The sequence below is a fragment of the Erigeron canadensis genome, chromosome 8, assembly GCF_010389155.1.
Source record: "Erigeron canadensis isolate Cc75 chromosome 8, C_canadensis_v1, whole genome shotgun sequence".
Classification (NCBI taxonomy): Eukaryota; Viridiplantae; Streptophyta; class Magnoliopsida; order Asterales; family Asteraceae; genus Erigeron; species Erigeron canadensis.
Window position 1 is genome coordinate 16,734,358 of NC_057768.1, and position 22,889 is coordinate 16,757,246.

A 22,889-nucleotide genomic window follows, 5' to 3' on the forward strand; every position below is an offset into this window, starting at 1 on the left:
AACTAATCATTCTAGTGTCACATCATTTAGATCGTCCCTCTGGTTCATTATTTAGATCGTTTCACATTCATGGTCGCTCAAGGTCGTTCTAAGGTTCTGAGCTTTAGATCGTTTCAAGGTGTTGATCAGTTTAGGTCGTTTTGCTGCTTCCCTATTTAGATCGTTTTACTGCTTCTCCATTTAGGTTGTTTTACATTGCTCGCTAAAAGCGATCGTCCCTTTACATTTGTCATAAGAGATCGTTTCGTTATGAAGCAGAAAGAGATCGTTCCATCAACAAGCAGAAAGAGATCGTTCCATCAACAAGCAGAAAGAGATCGTTCCATCAACAAGCAGGAAGAGATCGTTCCATCAACAAGCAGGAAGAGATCGTTTCAGAGTTCCAAACACTACCACCAATTCGACTGATTCAATTCATCATTAGATTGAGCGAAACCGATCATATGATCAGTTACCCAGACTGTGAACCAAGACCGAACCACACTATAGCAACACAACAACGTGCTGCAGCAGTAGCAGCTCAAGAACATGAACACGAACCCAAATCAACCAAGAAATCAAGTCTAAGCGGTCTAAGTCGATCTTGGAACGAGTTAGGACGTAATATTAGTACATGTTAACATATTAACAGCATTTTCTTATCACATTTTCAGATTTCAGAATCAAATTAATACATGAACACTTGGTGGTTTCAAGAACAAGTTATGCTCATATTTGAAAAAAAAAATGGGTTTTGCAATTTAATCACGTTATGACCTAAATTTGTTCACCAAAATGATGTTAAACACATTTAGACACAAACCCATTGCTTATAAACATGATTTCTTAACAAAAATCGGACCAAATCATCAAGAACAAGAACATAAAAAAAATACACTTTTGTTTTGATCAAATTCTCAAAAGATGTTGTTATTACCTGTGATTTGTTGTTGGAAACGTGTTTTGATTGTCACAAGGAACCCGAAAGTACAAATGATTTCACTTAACCAACCCAAAATCAAGATGGTGATTTTGGTGTGTGAAAATGGTGGTGGAGATGTTCCTGACTGTGTTTTTAGAGAGAGAGTGAGAAATGGAGGTGATGAATGAATAGTGAATTTTCTCACACTACAACATTCTATTTATACCTTTTCCAAATGAATGCACTAGGTATTTCCAAGGGACTATTTGTGAACATTTTGCACTAGAACACTTATGGACACGAACATTTATGAACCGAACCTTCATAATTTATCGAATTAATTCATAATCCGTCACATAAATCAAGATTTAAGATCTAATTGACCTTCAAATAAGCACATATTTTGAGTCTAAAGTGCGTCAAGAACTTAAGTAGATTGGACTGTCTAGCCGTTCAGATGGCGAAAGTATGATCTAAGAACTTAATTAGAATATTTGTAAGGCGGTTTTTACACCACTGATACTTCTTACATTCACTGGACCAAATAAATCCATGTGAAGTAACTCGAAATGACTGGCAATAGAATTTTCTTGTTTCGGTTTATGTGCAGACTTTTGCTGTTTACCTTTCAGACTAGGTACACATTTGTCTTCCATTCCAAACCGTTTCATGGGAACGCCGTCAACCAAACCATGTTTTACAATGTCATTCATCTTTCAAAAATTGATATGTCCCATTCTTCTATGCCATAGTAAAGATTCATATTCGTTTGCTTTCGATAACAAGCAAACAGACTCCTTTGGATCATCAACACCTAACACAAAGCCATAGATGTCTCTCTTCCTAGGAGCTTTTAGCATGATCCAGGCTTCAGGAATAACATATCCTGGTTTCAATATATGTGCTTCTTTCTCAGTAAAATGGACATTGTTACCCTTGTCACAAATCTGAGAAACACTCAATAGTGCTAATTGTTCCAGATAATTGACTTTCTTCAGCGTAATCTTCCCATTGACAACATCACCTTGGCCCGAGATGTTGCCGCCCTTGGGACCTGCGAAACTAACATAAGAACCATTTACATCTTCATAATTGGACAACACATTCTTGTCCCCTGTCATGTGCCGAGAGCATCCACTGTCAACATACCAAAGACTGATAGGCTTCCTTGGTTCTCCCTACACATCATACAATAAGATGGTTAGTTTCTGAAGGGAACCCAAACCTTTTGAGGCTTAGGTTTTCCGAATTCATCTCTAATGATTAATTCGGTCCAATATCCATCGCTCTGTAATGGAGCCTTGGAAGAAGATGGTGTCAAAGACTGTTTGTTAGGTGAAGTGAAACGAGTCTTAGGAGGAGAATTCCTTGGTGAGTGAGTACCAAATCTAGGTTGACTCCCTAATCGATCATAGAATTTAGATGAACTATTAATTCTAGAAGGAGGTGATCGATTTTGTTGAGCCATCTTCCTAGGTGAATTACTCCTTTGAGGTGTATGAGAATGACTCGGACTTCCACTACTAAAAGTAGTATTCTGTGAAGGTCCCTGTCGTTTTGGTGCCTTAGATCTATTGAAATTAATCCCTTGATCTATCACATCAGACTCGCCATATGATAACGATTTAAGTAACTTAACATAATTTTGTGCATTTTTATTATCAGGATATCTTTTAGCATACCCCTCATAATAGTCTCTTTTATATGCACTCATAAACTGTGGTGAAGCTACTTGTTCAACTAATTTACCCTTCCCTTTAGTATTAGGAATATCACCAACATCCTTTGACTTGACTTGACTGTCATTCTTAGGATTCTTGACCTCTTATTTGGACATTCAATAGCTATATGACCTCTATCACGACAAGTATAACACTTCTTTGCTTGTTGTTTTCTAGATTGACCATATTCTATTTCAGGGATTGGTATACCATACTCCTTCATTTCATTTATGGTATCAAGCGTCTGTATTGCTTCTTCCAAAGTTCTTGCTAGTTTAAAAGGAGCATAATGTCTATCCTTATATGGAATTTGTTCAGCTAACCATACTTCTTTATTTTCCACACACCAAACTTTATTTATCATTGACTTAGGTTCAATCCTAGTTATAGATACTTCTCTATCATAGAAAACTGTATCACAGTCTTTCAAAGTATAGTATATTACTTCATCTGAATTAAAATCTAATTCAGTTTGCTGGTGACCTTGTAGAAGTAAATCGGAATCTTTAGACACATTACTTTCCTTTTTAAGGATAACATTTTCAGTAGTTGAACTAATTAATTCTTCTTTAAGTCTTAACACCTCAAGTTTCAAATCTGACACCATTTTATAAACGTCAACAATAGAAAGCAAAGAACAAGATACCTTCTGATCTGCAGCCTTGCAATCTGCCATGTATGCAACAAAGTCCTCAGTTGTCATACCTTCAGGTATCACGAAGTTCTTAATTTGATCTTCAATTCTCTTCTTGGAAATGTCATCAACATAAGTATACCTACCGATCATTCCATTCTTCTCATAAGAAGGCCAATCAAAACCTTGAGTTATCACAAGCCACATGTCCATATCAGTGAGACGAATGTAGTCTTCAAATCGTCTCTTCCACATCCAATAATTTTCCATACGGAAAAGCTTTGGAGGTGTATTACCTCGACCAACCTCATGATCGTGCATGATCATCTGGCTGATGAGTAGGGCATTTGGTGAATTTACGGCAGCTAGAATAGTAGTCATTTCGAGAATCGAAAAAGTTACTATGTAATATGGTTCGTGTATACGTGGCACGAGACTGGTCACACGAATGACACGTGACACGAGGTTCTACACAAAGTCACACAAATATCACGTGACACGAAGTACAGGCACGAAGTAGGTGATGACGTAAGCACTAAGCAGAGTCTACTTCGTGCTGACATAAGCACGAAGTGTCACACGAAGAAGAGCACGAACTAGCTGAAAATCATGAATTTCGAAACGAATTTGCAATCAATAGCAAATCAAACGATCTTACACCTTCTGGTAATCAACCTTAGGGATCTGATACCACTTGTAAGGTACCCTATTGTTGCGTGGATCGTAATAAGATGTGATTCGTTATGTCAAGAGTGCGGAATCCTCTTGAGATAACTAGATTGCTATTGCCTTTTGCTGATTAATAAGCAATTAATCAACCTAAGGATGTGCACGAGCTTGTAGTTCGTGTTGGAGATCACACGAGCTACAATTTGCCTTAATTCATAAATTCGTGAAAAATTCCCTCAAAAGATCTCCCTAATTTCGTAGATTAGGTTTGTATTTATACTAGAAGAGTATTGGTTCGTGTGGGCTTAGGCCTTAATCGATGTATTAGGCCCGAATTAACAATAAACCAATCCACATCGTGCTGACGTCAGCACGAGGGTAATCCCATGTACTGATGATGTCAGCACGAGGGACATGCTTGGCTCGTACATAACATCCAATTATCGTTTAAGTATTCTATGACACTTATAAACCTTGATTCTATGTTCTTGTACCTGCAAAACAATACATAACACACAAACACAATACAAAACACAAACAGATATAATATTGAAGTTCACACGTAATCATCAAATGCCAACACAAGTTCTTATTTAAATGATTACAAATATAATTCTTAAAACATAAACGATAATCAAATCTATGTTGCGATTGTCACAACGAATTTGCATCTATACTTGGCCTTTAACGTTTGAAAAGCTTTTTCTTGTGCTTCAGCCCACACAAACTTCACCCCTTTCTTGGTCAATTCGGTCATGGGCTTAGCTATACGAGAGAAATCTTAAATGAACCTTCGGTAATAGCCTGCTAAACCAAGGAAACTCTTGATTTCCGTAGGTGTCTTTGGATGTTCCCATTTAGAGACAGCTTCAATCTTTGCGGGATCAACTTTAGTACCTTCAGATGAGATGACATGCCTGGGAAATTGAACTTCTCGAAGCCAAAATTCGCACTTTGAGAATTTAGCATATAACTTCTTCTCCCTAAGAACCTCAAGAACGGCTCTTAAGTGCTCACGATGCTCTTCTTTTGACTTAGAAAAAATCAAGATATCATCAATAAAAACAATCACAAAATGATCTAAGAATGGGCGGCACACCCGATTCATTAAATCCATAAAAGCGGCAGGAGCATTTGTCAACCCAAATAGCATAACAAGAAACTCATAGTGCCCATATCGTGTACGAAAAGCTATTTTGGCCACATCTTCCTTTTTACTTTTAATTGATGATAACCAGACCGTAAATCGATCTTAGAGAAGTAAGAAGCACATGCGCATAGTGCCATCTTTCTTTTTAACAAAGAGAACCGGAGCTCCCCAAGGCGAGGAACTAGGTTGAATAAAACCTTTGTCAAGTAGCTCTTGAAGTTGTGACATTAACTCTTTCATTTCCGTAGGAGCTAAACGATATGGTGCTTTTGCAACAGGAGTAGCACCGGGTACGAGATCAATCTGAAAAGTGACCTCTCGGTCGGGAGGAATACCGGGAAGATCATCTGGAAAGACATCAGAAAATTCAGAAACTACATCAACATTAGGAATAGGGGACTTCTCCTTTCGTGCATCAATAACATAGGCAAGGTAGTGACTCTTATCATGTAGAATGCAATTGAGAGCCTTCATCAAATTAATGATCTTTATACTCCCTTTCTTCTGAACAGAAATGACTTTACCATCCAGAGTAGAGAAACGCACGATCTTTTGAGAACATATAATGGTAGCATCATTTTGATACAACCAGTCCATGCCTATCACTATATCAAAGCCAGCAAAAGTAGTAGGCAATAAATGAACCAAAAAGGAACGACCTTCAATTTCAATAGAACAATCATCGTAACCCTCACATATATCACTAATAGTACCGTTAGTAACCTCTACTTCTATAGAACAATCAAGGGGAGTAGTAACTCTTTCAAGCTTAGGAGCAATCAGTGTAGACACAAAAGACCTATTTGCACCCGAATCAAAAAGAACAGAAGCAGGTTTTGAATTAACAAGAAAGATACCGCTTACTACCTCATCGTTGTCCTTAGTAGCTTCAACTGTCATCTGAAGAGCACGAACTTTTGGTTTTGGAGCAGCTACATTCTTACCATCATTCTTCATCTGTGGACAATCAGCAATTAAATGACCTGTTTCTTTACACTTACAGCAACGAGTCTTGTCCTTGCAAACAGCTGTGGCATGACCTGTGTTACCACACTTATCACATCTCTTGGTCTTTTCGGAACATGGACCATCATGATATGACTTACATGTTGAACACCATGTACTATTCTTCTTCTTATCCTTATCTCTATTCGAGGAAGACCCACTTTTAAACTTCTTATTAGTATTCGAAGACCCATTGAACCTTCTCTTGAATCCGGACTTCTTATCATCAGCTTTATCAACCACTTTTTCAGACTTGAAATCATCATCCAATCTCTTAGATTCCTTAATAGCAGCAGACAACGTAGTATGTTGCCTACAAAGTCCACGATAGCTAGCAGGAAGGCCATCACAGTAAGCTTTGATCTGATCAATCTCTCTAGGTACCATACGACCTACAAACTGAAGCTTTTCTGTAAATGAACGGGCATACTCACCTATGGCACCTGGCTTAGCGGTCAAAGCTCTGAATTCTTTCTCAATCAACCTCATCTCACGAGTGCCCACATATTCTTCCATGAACTTTTCCTTGTATGTACCCCAACGCATAGCAGCAAGTACCTCGGGATTCAATGAAACAATAGCCGATCTCCACCAGATGCGAACATTCTTTGTCAACATACGAGTAGCACATAACACTTTCATATTATCTGGACAATAGCATGAAGCAAAAACCACCTCAGTATCAGCAAGCCATTCCATAGCACCCACTGCATCAAGTGTACCATCAAACTCCTTACCACCACACTTCTTAAAGCTCTCATATTTAAAATTATTAACATGAGGAGCAACCACAACTTGAGGCTCCATTACATTCACTCCACCATTCGGCTCAGCAATAACATTTTCAGGAGCAACCAACGACTTTACAACAGATGGCTCAACACGGTTTGAGCGGTTGGAATAGTTTCCATCAGTACGCTCATCCCGATGCAAGCTAGCTTCCTTTTCAGCTCTCATTTGAGCCAACTCTTCTTCATTTCTCAACAAAAGAGCTCGAATGACCCTCAATTCTTCATTCATTTCAGCTCGGGTAGGAATCTGCTCGATCAATGGGTTTGCCCGATCAATTTCTGACCTAGTGAGTTGTACACCCGGGACTGGCCTTCGAGGGGGCCTTTGATCAACACCATTTCTAGCCCCATTCTGATCAGTTTGGCCATTGCTTGGAGCTGCTCTCTCACGTCGACTGTTAGTACGAGTGTTAACCATGATGTCTACAATGCAATGATGTCGGTTAGCAAAGGTTAAAGTGACAACAAAGAGATTAAGGCTACTTAACATAAATTTTTTAGCAACATATAAACACATTCATGCCTTAATCTACACCCTCACTCAGTCCCAAACCGGTACTAAAGCATTTCATTCTAATGGCTAAGCATACCCACTTAAGCTCTACATGTCCACTATCGGTTTAAGTCCAATTCCTATGGTAAACCTATAGTTCTTGGTTCACTTAAACCATTTCTCTAATACCAACTTGTAACACCCATCATTTAAAAACAAGGATTTCCAAAAATTTTCACCTTACGGTGTTAAAGAAAGCGGAGCAAACATTTAAAAGTCCAAACCAATAAATTCAGTTTGGTTTATTCATTAAAGGGTGTCACTTGTCATATCATTGAAACAAGTCTAAATGGAAATCCATCGGTCGCCCAACATTAAACAACTGATAACAAAGTCTTTACAAGTCTTAAATAGCAAAACATAGTTCAAATGTCTAAAAGGAGCAGCCACTGTGGGTAAACTACAGTCATCTTCATTTGTTATCTACCCATGTCTCGCTCTTTATTCATCAACGATCATAAGTTTGCTAAACCTGAGGGAACAACACATTTCAAGAAACAAGTGTTAGCTAACGAATTAGCTAAGTAAGAATACACAAGGTTTAGAAAGCATTAGTCCAATTAAAACATTATATAAGAGTCGTATTACATTATTAAGGCACATATCAATACATACATCACATCTTTGTATTAAACATCTTTCTCATAGGATATAACATCCTAAAGGTGCCTAGTCATATTTAACATCTTCACATATTATATCTAAACATCTTTTAAGTGTAACATAAGTCACACCCGACTAGATAGATTAACCTTACGGCTGTCCATCAATGTCGGTAAGGAATGACAAGCAAATCCAGTAGTAATCCGTATGTTCTATGACAAATGGGGCGGGTCAGACCTCCCGTATTACTCTTCACATCTTAGACCATGTTGCAAGGAGCCACCCGAGAAACCACATCTACGCACCCGCCGGGCAAGGGCAAGTACGGGTTAAGCTTAACACTTTCACATCTAGATTACGAGCTCGATTTTTACATATCATATGGTTTAGGTGTTTACACAACCTAAACAACTAACACATATACATCTTTTATGTTTGGGCACTTAAACGTGCACGTGACATGGCAACTTAAAGAGTCTAGTGAACTAGATGAACAAGCCATACAAACATGCACAATCAATACATCTCAAAGCATAGCATACCCACTACAAAAAAAAAGGCTTTCAGAGACTGAAAAATCAGTCTCCGATACACCATGATGAGTTACCAATGGTGTAACAAAGACTAATTTTGCTAGTTACTAATTAGTTACTACAGCTTAGTTACGAAAAGTGGGGTTATAAACTGAAAATCAGTCCCTGTTGTATCGAACCAAAAAGGACAAGAGATCAGTCTCCAAATAAAAAAAATTTAGTCCTTATTTCTATAGACTGGTACCATGTTATTTTAGTCCCTGATGCATTTTATCGGCAAATGAAAGTCAGTCGCAAAAACTGTGTTAGATCAGTTACTAATATATAGGTTTAGGAACAAAAAATTGGTCCATAAAACATTGTTTTTAGTCCCTAATAGCTTTGGTTTCTTTATAGATTACCATACCAAATTAGTCTCTAATAAAGGGATTTAAAGACTAATTAATAGTCCCGGAATCCAAAAAATTTCAGTCCTTAAGTTGCTACTTTTGAAGACTAGAAATTAGTTTCAAGTGGTCACCTAATCAGTCTTTGTTAGAAAATTTTAAAAACTAAGAATTAGTCCCAATAAGAAACACTTTCAGTCTTTAATTTGCTTTTTTTAAGACTGAAATTCAGTTTTAGATTAGTCCCCGATGATAGACTTTAAAGACTGATTGTTAGTCACAAAATCTAGATGATTTCAGTCTTTGATTTGCTATTTTTGGTGACTGAAATTTAGTTTCAAATCAGTCTGCAATATAAGGCTTTAAAAACTAATTAATAGTCCCAAAATTCAGATTATTTCAGTCCTTAAATTGTTACCTTTAGAGCTAAAAACTAGTTTCTAATTGTCACAAAACCAGTTTTTAATAAACGGCTCTACAAACTGATTATTAGTCACAAAATTAAACTTCTTCAGTCCATGAATTGCTTATTTGAAAGACTAAAATTTAGTCTTGAATCAGTATCATGTAAACGGTTTTTAAGACTAATTATTAGTCTCAGAAAACAAATGAATTTAGTCCCTATTTTTTTCCCAGTGACTGAAAATTAGTTTTAAAATATATGTTAATTAATACAGCATAACATTTAATTCAGTCTCAAAAAAACCCAAATTCATTATTTATCTACTACAAACTAGAAATTAATTCAACTACTTTTAGTCCCCATTCAACACGCATACATGTCCCTTGCAAGATTATATAAAACTCCAAACCATAAACGACAATAATAACAATATTTCTTTAAAATAGTAACCACCAATTGAAATAACACGAGTTTACTATTCAATAGATTTAAAAATAAAACCAAGTTCAATAGAAATAAATTTCAACATCCTAGATATCACTATCGGTGAATTCATCATCATCACCATCAACTTCAAAGTCTGGAAATTTTTCTCTCATGAATTTTTCCATTTTCTCATATTTACGTATATTCCGTTCGTGTTCACTAACCTTTTTTCTCAATTCTTCCATCTTAGCTAACTTTTGTTGAGACGTTGAGTCAGCTTGTTGCGATGATTCAGGTAACTCTTTCATCCAATAATCTTTTTTCCTCATCACAAGCTCGACACCCACCTCCCATCCTGATTGTATTGTCTTCTTCCGACCACAGACACTTTTTATGGCTTGTCTCTCAATATCGTGCTCCATATCAGTAGTAATAAGGGTTCCTTCATCTTTTAATTTATCAAGAGCCATCTGTTTATGCTTACAAATATTTTCCTACCATCATGGAATATATGGAAACAAGATTAAACCATAGTTGCACCCAATATCATTTTTTATAATTAAATGCTTTTAAAAAAAAGTGCTTACATATTCCCTTCGTGCATCATCATTTAGCCATCCGTCTCCGTTCTCGTCCTTCGGTTTTTTATAATGCAACTCATAATAAACCTTGAGCGGACTAGGCGGCGTTTGGGTCTCCGTATTTGTCTGAAACCATATCTTATTAATATAACTAATAAAGATAATACCAATTGGTAATATGAACATATCAACTGTCTATTTATTATTTACAGCCTTGTTTAATCAGAAATAATGAAACACACATGAAGATGTAATTAGCTGAAGTTCAAATCAAGAAACATAAAAATAACTAAATAGACATTGTTTTCTTGCAAAAACGTGATTTTAAATTAAACTCAAACAAGCACAACTCATTAACCAAATATTCAAATCACAAACATTTAATTTGCAAACAAATTGCTAAAAGTGTTTCATTTATAGACCAAAGAATTATACTACTGTAAGAAAACCAATGTATAGATCAACTAATTTAATCTGCAAACAAATTGCTAAAAGTGTTTCATTTATAGACCAAAGAGTTATACTACTCGAAGAAAAACCAAGCAGATAGATCAACTAAGTAACATTACTATAAAAAAAACAAATGATATCAGCATGTAGAAAAATACACCTAAACCGGGCATACAAGAAACTAAATCAAGTAGCAATCTTAGATTCATTACATTACTGGGAAACTAAACTTCACCTTAACAGACTAACCCCGAAAAAAAAAACACCAATATGAATTAATAGCAAATTTCAAAAGACAACACAAACTAGCAATACACTTTTTCATGTAGACAAACATGTACAATTTAAATGATAGTAAATTAGTTCAAAGTTATATTTTATCTATCAAAACTATAATTTATATATGAAAAATGATAAATCAACATAACTCATATGTTTAAAAGTTAACTTAAAGCTTTATGAATATTATATTATAAATCTGGCTGATTAAGTTTTGATATACCGATGAAGAAAAAATAAGATGAAATGAACAAAGTATTTTTGTGATTTTTTAGTCAAATAAATATTCATTCATGCAAGTAAAACGTGTAATAATTTTAACAAAGTTTGTTGCATGTAATACTACTGTAGTACTATCTTTTTGATATGTTGGTAATCTGAAAGGGCCAACTATGTCATTTACGCTTTATTACTATATTGTACAGAGTATTCAAAAGTTGCTAATCAACAACCTTAATATTCTTCCACTAGAATTAGAACTAGAAAAGAAAAAAACAAATATTCGTCCATTAGAACTACAGAAGTACTGTAATGTAATCTATTAAAGTGTAGACCTTACCATTGAGTGTACAAGATTGGCTATCGAACGAGAGGCCCCCTACTTACATTAACCTTCTTTTGTCTGTTACCTTCCATCTTATCACTATAATTCTAGAAAATCAAAAATTGAAAGTGTATCATGGTTTGTAAAATGAAAAAAAAAAAGGGAAAAAAGAAGTTAACGCATAGGTATTTAGATTTATAAAATAAAGTAAGCACACTCACCCAGGTTTTTTCCAGTTCCCAATATTTGCACATGTGATCCAGTTATCTGGATGACAGCCATGTTTAATTTTTTTTCTTGCCAACTCAGGATTGTTTTTCCCTCCAACACTCTTCCAGTGATTACTCAATTCACCTCGGTAGCATTTCCAATGTTCACGTAGTCAAGCATCCACATAGTCCATAAATTTCAAATCTGTCCGTAACAACTCGAACTTTCCCTGGATTTCATACATATCTTAGTAGTAGAATTGAAATTGCAATGAGTAACAAAATATGAAACTGTACATCCAAATTGAAAATATAAACAACTTACTTGTAATTTTTCATACATCAAAGTTTTATGATCTTGCGGAATTGAGTCCCATCTATGATACTCCATTGAACAAACATTGCGAATAATAATTCCACATTCAGTCGCAAATTTTGTTGCTGAGGGCCCAACGAAGGCCTTTGTGCCTTTAGCCATTTCCAAGGAAACTTTGGTACCATTAGGCAAACAACCTAAAGTCTTTATCAACTTTTTGTTTGTATTTTGCTTGCGTTTTTTGGGTTCATTAATAGATTCTTCAGGAGGTTGACCAGCAACTTCTTGTACATTTGACTGTACAGGTGCGACTCGATCATTATTTGGTTCTTCTTTAGGGGCAGACTCCGCATTGCTTGCTTCTCCAACCAGTGGGTCTTCAGCAATAACATTACGAGAAATAGGTGCTTCTATAGAAACTAATTGAAATAGCCAAAGAGCAAAACTGTAAGACGATAGATCCTTATAGAAATTTACATATATAAATATAAAATTGTGAAACCTATTAGAATGTGGTGGACGAGTAAGATATACTAATTGCACGTTCCATCTAAGTTCTTATGAACTGCATACATGATACTGTAAATAGAGTAACTCAGAATTAAAAATCAAATATCGACTAGAGTTCCTGACATTATATAGCATGCAAGTTTAACTAAAACTATGAAAACCTAAGCAAATATGATGAAAACTAAACATTCCAGTTTCTAGTAATCGGGAAAATTTTTAAACAAAAAAGAAACAAAAAAAGCCAATAATAAGATCAATGATAACAATAATTTGACTTTTTTAGTAGACTACCAGTCCACCCATTAAGATGTTGATCGAACATGGTTTTTAAAATGATGGAATGGTGAAATACAATTGGAATTAAAAAGCTGCTTCACTCCAAAGCTTTCATATTACTAGAATAATTAAGTAAAAAAAACAAGAAGATATTGGAATGACAAAAGGATTCACTTTAAATACTTACACCGACTAGTCTAATTTTATAATAAAAGTAATACAACTAATTGAAAGAATTTAGAAAAAAAAAAGGGAACCTTACCACTAGGTGTAGTCTTTGACAAACAGGTAATGCGCTTACGAGTGGGTTTTTTTGCTACTGGGCTTCCATCAAGAATGGGGCAGTCTGCTTGAGCTCTCTTTCTTGTAAGAGGCGTAACCATCATAAGCACCATAAATATCCACATTCTGTTGTTTAGATCTCAACTAAAAATAAATAATTAGTAAACAACAGTAATAGGGCGATGCATTGTGACAATAGATGGAAAATGATCCGCAACTAAATCCTTACTCACAAGCCAGAGGTATCATTCTACATGATCACAGTTTGATATATAGATTTACCCTCTTAAATTTCATTTTTAATCATATGTCGATCCGTTTCCATTTTAGGGGTAACATCAAATCATATATAGGAGCTCAGATTCATTTTTTTCTTTGAGTCTGTGTATCATAAAACATGTGCAACTAGTAAAGACATGTATTCCATTTTATACAAATACAGAATGAAGTAAAAACCTACATTTTCGTCATAACAAGAGTAATTAAAATAAAATCATAACAAGCTTCTTAATCAACCAAATAAATGTGAGTCATAAATTTTTAATAATTACTATTATCATCGTAATAAGAGTACTTAAAATAAAATCATAACAAGGTTTTTAATCAACTAAATAACTCTGAGTTATAAAGTCATAACTTTTTGATAATTACTGTTATCATCATAATAAGAGTAATTTAAATAAAATCATATATAGGTTTTTAATCTGCCCCATGTCAAAAAGCATAACAACAGTAATAGTAACAGCATAAAACAATCATAAACCAAAATCGACACACTAACAAATTAAACACAAAAAAATTGTTGTAAAAGTGAAGAAGAAACTACCGTAATCTTCAAATTGATTCTGAATAGCGGTTGAAAGAAAGATGGTTGAAGGATGAATTGTGGTGAAATAAAATAGTAAATCAAGGGTTTTTCTATGTGAAGGACCGAGAATAAAAAGGAAATCCCGAAATCCATGGAGGCTAATTGATTGAGATCTTTCAATTTTTAGGATTTACTCTTGTTTTTCCCTCTCAATTTTTTGGTGTTCCCTCTCAATTTTTTAGGGTTCATAGAAAGGTAAATCGTACGCAGCTTTCCTTTATGCATATGCCACTCAATTATTTTTTTTAAAGATAATATAATAGTATATGACCTTATTGTTATATTATATATTTTTATATATGGAGTTAGTGACGGTGAAAAGACTACTTTTTGGTTTTGCTTATATAGAATAATCATTCTATAGTTTTTATTTAATTAATCAACACAAAGTTTTAACATATATTTTATTTTTAATCATTTTATATTATTAAAATCGAAAAAAATAAAATAGAAATAAATCACCTATAGTTAGTTGATAAGTGTAATGAAATCTAAAATTTTCTACTAATCTGTGTCGACCGTGTCATCTCGATGCATACATGTATTGGCGTAAGGGTTCATTTTAGGGTCAAGTGGGTTTTGAATTCAATCGAGCATAGACCATTCTTTCTTCCATTTTTTTTTAACATTCATTTCTTTCTTCATATTATACTCTAGATAGATATAGTTATTGATATTGAAGTTATTGTACTAAAACTTATTTGTATATATCATTGCTAGGTCTTTTACCTGCACGATGTGCGGTTATTTAAAACTGTTGTTTTAGTTATATGAATATTTATAATAACTTTTAACAATTATACATTATTTAGGCATGTACATATAAATCTACATTATCATTAAATGGAAATTTTTACATTTATTGAAATAGATAAATTCAAAATATAACTCTTATTATTTATGAAAATCTTTGCATTTATATAAAAACATACGTTATCAAATATTCATATTAACTATCACATATTATACTTCATGCAATACTAATGAACATAAAATGAAGTTAAAATGTAAATATAATGTAAAATCATAACGATCTTTTATTTTTTGCAAAGTGATATGTGACTTATTAGAATTTCATCACTCTTTCAAAGAAAATAGTTTCATAAAACTTACTTCATCAAATAATAAAATTCATAAAAGTTGAAAAGCTTTAATTAGATATAGTTAGAAACCAAATTCAAATTATAATTAGATTACAAAGAACAAATCTATGATTCAAATCACGTTGAATTCACCTAGTAATTGATAATAGTTTTTATAAAACGTAAAATCACCACCACGGAAATGATAAAAAAAACTATATTACAATGTGATATATAATATTGGTTATGTTGGATAGTAAAATTAAGAAATAAATAATTTGAAAACCAAATATTTTCCAATTTTAAAAATAGATTTTAAATTCATACGGTTTCTATTATGATATAGAATGTGATTTTTTACTTTTATTTTTGTAAGATTTTGTTTATATATAAATTTTATTTTTATTTAATTTAATAGTTTTAGATAATATAATTTTGTAGATTTATATATTGTAAAAAAAATATAGAGATGCCACATAGGATAAAGACCTATGTGGCAATTTTTAAAAATAGCTTTAAATTGTAGAAGGCTTTAAAATGCTAGGATAACTATTGTTTGAATATTTATATAGATAGATATGGTTTATATAAATGAGAACGTGTAGAATATGCTCTATAAAATCGAATGTCAACTATGTTGTCTTTTACTCGATCACCGATCCGTGTTATGATAAATACATGATTTATTATTAATATGTACTAATCAAGTAAACATAAACCATTTAAAATGTACTAAACTTATGATAAATATGTCATTTATGATTAAAGTTTTTAGTCATTTATGTTAGTGTTCCTTCTAAACTATAATAAATTTATTTAATTCTTTATTATAAGACTTTTGATTCACGATCGATACTATTGATATCTGGATCGGTATAGAGCGATATGAGTCTCATGTCAATCCCTATCTTTGATTACACTTTACGCAAAATTAATTAATGTATATTACCATCCCTGATATAGTATGCCCTATCTTATAATAAGTCCTATCATATAGATGTAAAATTAATTAATAAATAAATAAATTTAATGTATTTATATCAAAATTTTAAAAGTAATTGTACAATTATCATTTTCTGAATTTTTTAAGGAAAATAATAAACTAATTTTAAAATTAATTTTAAACTAAATTAAATTAACATGTAACATTGTAATTATGTCTAGTTATGACAATTATTAGCTAAAAATAAAACTTAATAATTCCGATTAGATCTCAATACAATAACTTCATACAACATTCACATAACAATATAACTATAAATTACATATACATAACAATATCTGAATATATATAAATGAGAAATCTTAATTATAAATAAGAACCTTTGGATGAATTATCTTTAATTTTGCACCATTAGATCAATCTTAATTATTTTATTTTTGTTAAATGACAACATTAATACTTGTATATCTATACTTCAATCTAAAGTAAGTAAGTAAGTAACTGCTCTGTGCCGCCTTCCGCGGGTTTTGAGCCCCAATACCTCGACGGTGTATGGGGGAGGTTAAGATGTAGACAGACCTTACCTCTACCTAAGTAGAGAGGCTGCTTCCAGTATCTACCTAAATGGTAGAAAAGACCCTCCAACCTTTGCATGGAATGAGGATTGAACCCATAACCTGTCTCCAAAGGCAAGGGTGTATACTTCAATCTACAATATATATATATATACTAGATTAAACTCATACGTTATATGAGACTAACTGAAAATATACATAAAAAATACAATAATTGATAGTTACATTATATATTCATAACTTATGATATTAAAAACTGTTAAATTACAACTAATGTATAAAATAAAAATATAGTTTATAAATATATGACATGTCAAATATGTTAAAACATGACTAATGAAATATAAATATATATATAAATCATAAAAATATTCTTTATGATATATATTTTTAATATAAATAATAAATACTTTAAAAAACTAAATAAACTATAATAAAAATCTTATTTGAAAAAAAATAATTATAATTGAATTAATAAAAATGTCCCTTAAGAAAAAATACATCCTTTTCTAATTATATAGAGATGAATGATGAAAATAAATAAAATACTCTTTTTTTTTCTAATTCAATGATTCAATTGGAAGGCATGTATTCCTTTAAATCGCAAGACCGAAGTTCAATTCTCTACAATTTTTTAAATCCTTTTTAACTCAAAAATATAAATATCCACAATGTCATTATGAATGAGATGGCAAATTATATACCAGAATCTAAAACACAAAAATCATATAAAATTGAGACGTAGTTAAAAAGCTAATGGTGGTGACACCGGTGGACACGGTGATGAGGCGACGATAGTGATGAATGTAAACGTAATTGATGTTAAAGGTGGTATTGTAGTTATTTACGTACTTAAAAAGCTAATGGTGGTGACAACTGTGAAGACGGTGATGGGGGCGACGATGGTGGTGAATGTAAACGTATTTGATGTTAAAAATGGTATTGTAGTTATTTTAAGTATTGGAAAATTTATACTGTAAATTATTCATTAAGGGTATTATAGTTTGAGATATCTAAATTAGTGAATAAAGGAGAAAGATAGTTCTGATTTTTCAAAGGCAGAAAATTTAAGGGAAAAAATGGTTTTTTAATTAGATAGTATAAACTAATTGTTTACATGACATACATATTTTACTAGCTATTTTTAATGAGAAGTGATATTTTACAACAAAAATTTGCCATTTACAATGAATGTATAGATTTTTATACACAGAATATAACTGCATGATGCAGGTTTCGTTATAGATGGCAAAAATGTGTTGTATGAATATCATGTTCTATTTTCAATATAATAAGGTAAAACTTTCTAATAATAATATCATTCTAATTCAACATGTATTATATATAACTATCAATAATTACGTAATTATAAATACTTCATTTAGTAATTCGCGTATAACGGCGGAACCATAATATAAAGATTATAAAAACAACTAATAAAACGATTAATCTAAAATAAATTATTTTAATAAACAACGACGACTATAATAAATTACATATATATATATATATATATTCTATTTCAACATGTATCATATATTAAGACCAATAAATTATTTTAATTCTTAAATTTATTATTAAAAAACACTTAAACAAAATTTTTCAAAAGAGAATGCCGTATAAGATCTTATATGATTTATAGTTATAACGATTTACATAGATATATAATTTACATAGATCTTTTGTCACCTAAAACTAACCATTTGCATCTTCTTTTAATTATTATCCCCAAACCCCTGTTTCCCTGCTCCTGCTACCGTAAAGAAACCTCATCCACATCATTTCTCAAAAGTCAGCCGATTAACACCTCACAGGGACATACATCGATCGGTAGTTATAATTTTTTCATCAATAAGCGTGCCATGTGAACTGAGTCTGCCAATTATTAATTTGTTACAAATTTTACATATATTTATGTATATGTATAAATATATAAATATATCTAAAATTAGAGATAGAGATGGTTATCTTTGCAATAGTAATTAAGTATGAATAGGATTACTTGTTTTAGATTAACAGAACTATGCGATAGAATGGTTATAAGGAATGTAGTTGAAGTTTAACAAATGACTTTTATATTGGAGATAGAGATGGTTATCTTTGCACATATTGTCTCACATTATTAGGCTCAATCACCAGAAAAACGATTAGACCAGTTTGTGTTAGCGAATTTGAATAATTTTAGAATAACTTATACAAAACTTTAGATATCACTAGTAAATGATACAATAATGTATGTAGTTATATATCTTAGAATAACATCTTTTTTTGATATCCAGGATTCATAATGAATTTAGACAAGAGCTGGACTAAAATCACTAATAAGTTTGATCGAAGGTTCATCAATGGAGCACTAGGTTTTGCAAAAATGGGTGAAAGATATATTGATAGTCAAGGCAATATGCATTGTCCATGTAAGGAGTGTGTAAATGCTTATAAGACATGTTACTTCCGTTGTTGCTACTCATATAATTCATAAAGCTTTTGATCCAACATACGACGTATGGCTATATCACGGTGAGCATTTGCCTGGTTATGAATCAGACGGATCAGACAGTGAGTTTGAACAAACCGAAAGTGAATCAGATGATGACGGTGAAAGACAGTTACTTGATGATGCGTTTCCAACAGGCGGTGAAAGCATAGCTGAAAACATTAAGGAAGTGCGGAACAAAACCAAAATCCAAATGTAGAAAAGTTATTTGTTGATATGGAGAAGCCTCTATACCCGGAATGTGATGAGTTTGCCGTATTGGGCTTCTTACTGGAGCTGATGAATGTAAAGATATCATGTAAAATGACTAATGTGGCAATGGATATGATTTTGGATTTATTTAGCCGAGCTTTCAAGGAGGCAAACTTTCCCAAAAATCATTATCAAGCCAAAAAGTATTTATGTACTCTTGGACTAGGATACCAATCTATCCATGCTTGTAAATATGATTGTGCATTATTTTGGGAAGAAAATAAAGATTTAGAAAATTGTCCACGTTGCAACACTAGTCGTTATGAAGAAAAGAGTAATGGGAAGAAGAAACCAGTTAAAGTCTTGCGTTACTTTCCCATCACAAGTAGACTGAAGCGTTTATATGCGTCAAGGCACACTTCTAAGGATATGTTGTGGCACCATCAGAACAGAACTAAAGAGGAGGGGGTTCTTAGGCATCCAGCAGACGGAAAGGCATGGAAACACTTTGATACATTGTTTCCTGATTTTGCAAATGATCCTAGAAATGTTCGTTTGGGGCTTGCAAGTGATGGTTTCAATCCTTTCGGGGCAATGAGTATTTCATATAGTATGTGGCCTGTTGTGATCATACCATACAATATGCCACCTTGGAAGTCTATGGTAGATGCTTCATTTATGCTAACATTGTTAATTCCAGGACGCGATTCACCGGGAATGAATATTGATGTATTTTTGCGTCCACTCATTGATGAGTTGAAACTTTTATGGGATAAGGGTGTTGAAACATATGATTGTGAGTTAAAAAAGACATTCAACATGCGTGCCGCACTTTTATGGACAATCAATGATTTTCCTGCATATGGTTATCTGTCTGGATGGACCACGAGTGGATACAAGGCATGTCCAACATGTAACAATGATGCCTGCAGTATAGGTATACGGGATAAAATAGCGTACGTGGGTCATAGGCGATTTCTTCCAACCAGTCACTCATGGAGGAAATCACTAGACTTTAATGGGAAGAGGGAGACTAGGGATGCACCTAAACCTATCAACGGAGATGATTGCTTACGACAGTTGGAACGTATGAATATACATCAACATGGTAAACATCCTGCTCATGCAGGAACTAAAAGAAAACGGAACAATGAGGATCCAAATTGGTCAAAGAAAAGTATCTTCTTTGAACTCCCTTATTGGCATGATTTGCTAATCCGTCACAACATTGATGTGATGCATGTTGAAAAGAATGTGTGTGAGAACGTGTTAGGAACCCTATTAGACATAGATGGAAAAACGAAAGACACAAACAAAGCTCGAATGGATTTGGAAGATATGAATATACGTAAAGAGCTTCACTTAGTAAAAAATAATGATCGCTTGCTTAAACCCCATGCTTCGTACGTTTTAACTCGAGAGGAGAGAAAACATTTTTGTAATCTAGTCAAGTCTGTGCGTTTTCCAGATGGATTTGCAGGAAATTTAGAAAAAAATGTGATTGTTGATCAAGGAAAGATACATGGGCTTAAATCACATGATTGCCACATTTTACTACAACGCATAATTCCTATTGCAATTCGTCCTTTTATGACAAAACAGATTCGAGATGCATTAACAGAGTTGTCTCGGTTTTTTAAGAAACTTACTGAAGCGACATTGTATGTGACAGAGTTAGAAGCGTTGCAGAAAGAGATAGTTTTCATTTTATGCAAGCTTGAAAGATTATTTCCTCCATCTTTTTTTACAATCATGGTGCACTTGTGTGTGCATCTTCCTCAAGAGGCAATTTTAGGAGGCCCTGTGCAATCAAGGTGGATGTATCCAATCGAAAGATACCTTGGCCATTTAAAGAGATATGTAAGGAATAAAGCTAAACCTGAAGGGTCGATAGCAGAAGGTTATGTTGTTGAAGAAGCTATGACATTTTCTTCGCATTATTTAAGAGGTGTTGAATCAAAGTTTTACAAACGTGGCAAGAATGAAGAAAAAACATATAACGACGGTAAAAGCTTTGCATTGGATATTTTTGGATTAAATGGCCGAGCTGTTGGGAAGAAAGAAGTTTGTGTCCTTCCGGGTGATCATTTGCAAAAAACAATGTGGTTTATCTACAACAATTGTGAAGAAATTCAACCGTACTTGGAGTAAGTTTTTTTCTAATTATTTATTGTTGATACTTGGTGTTTAATTTTTAGATGTCAATATATTAATAGTTTATATTCACTTGGCAGAGAACACTTACATTCATTACAAAGTCAACATCCTGATTTGTCAGATTTTTCCAAGATGCAACAAGCGACATTCCCGAATTGGTTTGCAAAACGGGTACCAACTACACTCAATTATAATTCACTTACTTTGTGATATTTTATAGCAATATACTTGATGGTCCACCGTAATTTTAATTTGCTTGTTAACATAATGTCTACTTGTATGTTTGCATTCTATTGTTCTTTACCAATTATTGTTTATTTTGATCATGTACAGACTTCACTTACTTTCACCATGATACAAATTTGATATCAGGCTTACGAGGTTTATTCTCAAGATCCATCCCAAATTAATGAGGAGTTAATATGCGGTGTCTTGCCTTCCAGATCATCGAGTGTCAATTTACAAGGGATACATAGTGAATGGAGTAAAATATATAGTTAATTCAACAGATGACTGCAGGCGAACACAAAATTGTGGAGTTACTGTCCAAGGAGTTCATAATGATGTTGAAGATGACTATTATGGATATATTGATGAGGTAATTGAATTGTCATTTATAAAAGATTGTCGTGCTGTAATATTCAAATGCACATGGTTTGGCACTAACCGTCGAAGAAAGCACGTGGTATATGAACCTCACTTCATAAGCGTAGACACGTCCCGACATGTTTATAAGGATGATCCTTTCATTTTAGCAAATCAAGCCAAACAAGTGTTTTATATTAATGATTCACTTAAACCAAATTCACAATGGAAAGTGATTGAAAGGGTTAACCACAGACACTTATGGGATATTCCAGAAGACAATGATGAAGAGAATTTGTTAGAAGATGTCAACCTTATTCGTGAAGATATTGAAGAAGAAGTGGTTCAAAATGATGATGTTGGGCCTTTTCATGGTACTCCAAATGATTTTATCAATGATGAGATAGATGATTCTGATCATGATATGGAAGATTTTGATTCAGATTCAAATATAGATGATTTAGACAAGAATGAGCTAGACAATAATATCTCGAATCCTGCTATTGAAAGTGATGAGTCAGATGGTGATGATTAGGTAACCTTATTAAGATAAATGGTAATTCATATTTTTTGGGTAACTACTGTTTTTATTCTTGTACTAATATATTATGTAACTTAAGTACTTAACCTTTTCAGCTAATATGGGTTCAGGAGGTTAAACCAAGCTAAAGTTAAAGCTTGTTGTGATTCTGAAGTGAGAGAATTCGAGAATTTGTTTGGTGGTTATACTCCTATTTCCAAAGAGCCTCAACTCGAGAACAAACTCAAAGT

General features: G+C 33.1%; 2 protein-coding genes across 2 annotated transcripts; one reads left to right on the plus strand and one right to left on the minus strand.

Annotated features, from left to right (window-relative positions):
* Positions 1–4,706: 4,706 nt before the first annotated feature.
* Positions 4,707–7,289, minus strand: LOC122610342. The gene is made up of 2 exons (XM_043783337.1): positions 5,273–7,289; positions 4,707–5,176 (listed from the first exon to the last, which is right to left on the minus strand). Exons 1-2 carry the CDS (start codon positions 7,287–7,289, stop codon positions 4,707–4,709), a joined length of 2,487 nt encoding a protein of 828 aa, XP_043639272.1.
* A 12,111-nt stretch (positions 7,290–19,400) lies between these two features.
* Positions 19,401–22,653, plus strand: LOC122610343. The gene is made up of 3 exons (XM_043783338.1): positions 19,401–21,523; positions 21,611–21,691; positions 22,053–22,653. The coding sequence occupies exons 1-3, from the start codon at positions 19,401–19,403 to the stop codon at positions 22,651–22,653; spliced, it is 2,805 nt and encodes a 934-aa protein (XP_043639273.1).
* Positions 22,654–22,889: the final 236 nt, after the last annotated feature.

Excerpts from the sequence above, each read along its gene's own strand:
- LOC122610342 (XM_043783337.1), bottom strand. The coding sequence starts at position 7,289 with ATGGTTAACACTCGTACTAACAGTCGACGTGAGAGAGCAGCTCCAAGC. Across the intron at positions 5,177-5,272 it reads TCAAGAGCTACTTGACAAAG|ATCGATTTACGGTCTGGTTA; the intron begins GTTTTATTCAAC and ends TACTTCTCTAAG.
- LOC122610343 (XM_043783338.1), top strand. The coding sequence starts at position 19,401 with ATGGAGAAGCCTCTATACCCGGAATGTGATGAGTTTGCCGTATTGGGC. Across the intron at positions 21,524-21,610 it reads GAAATTCAACCGTACTTGGA|AGAACACTTACATTCATTAC; the intron begins GTAAGTTTTTTT and ends TTCACTTGGCAG. Across the intron at positions 21,692-22,052 it reads CAAGCGACATTCCCGAATTG|GCGAACACAAAATTGTGGAG; the intron begins GTTTGCAAAACG and ends AGATGACTGCAG.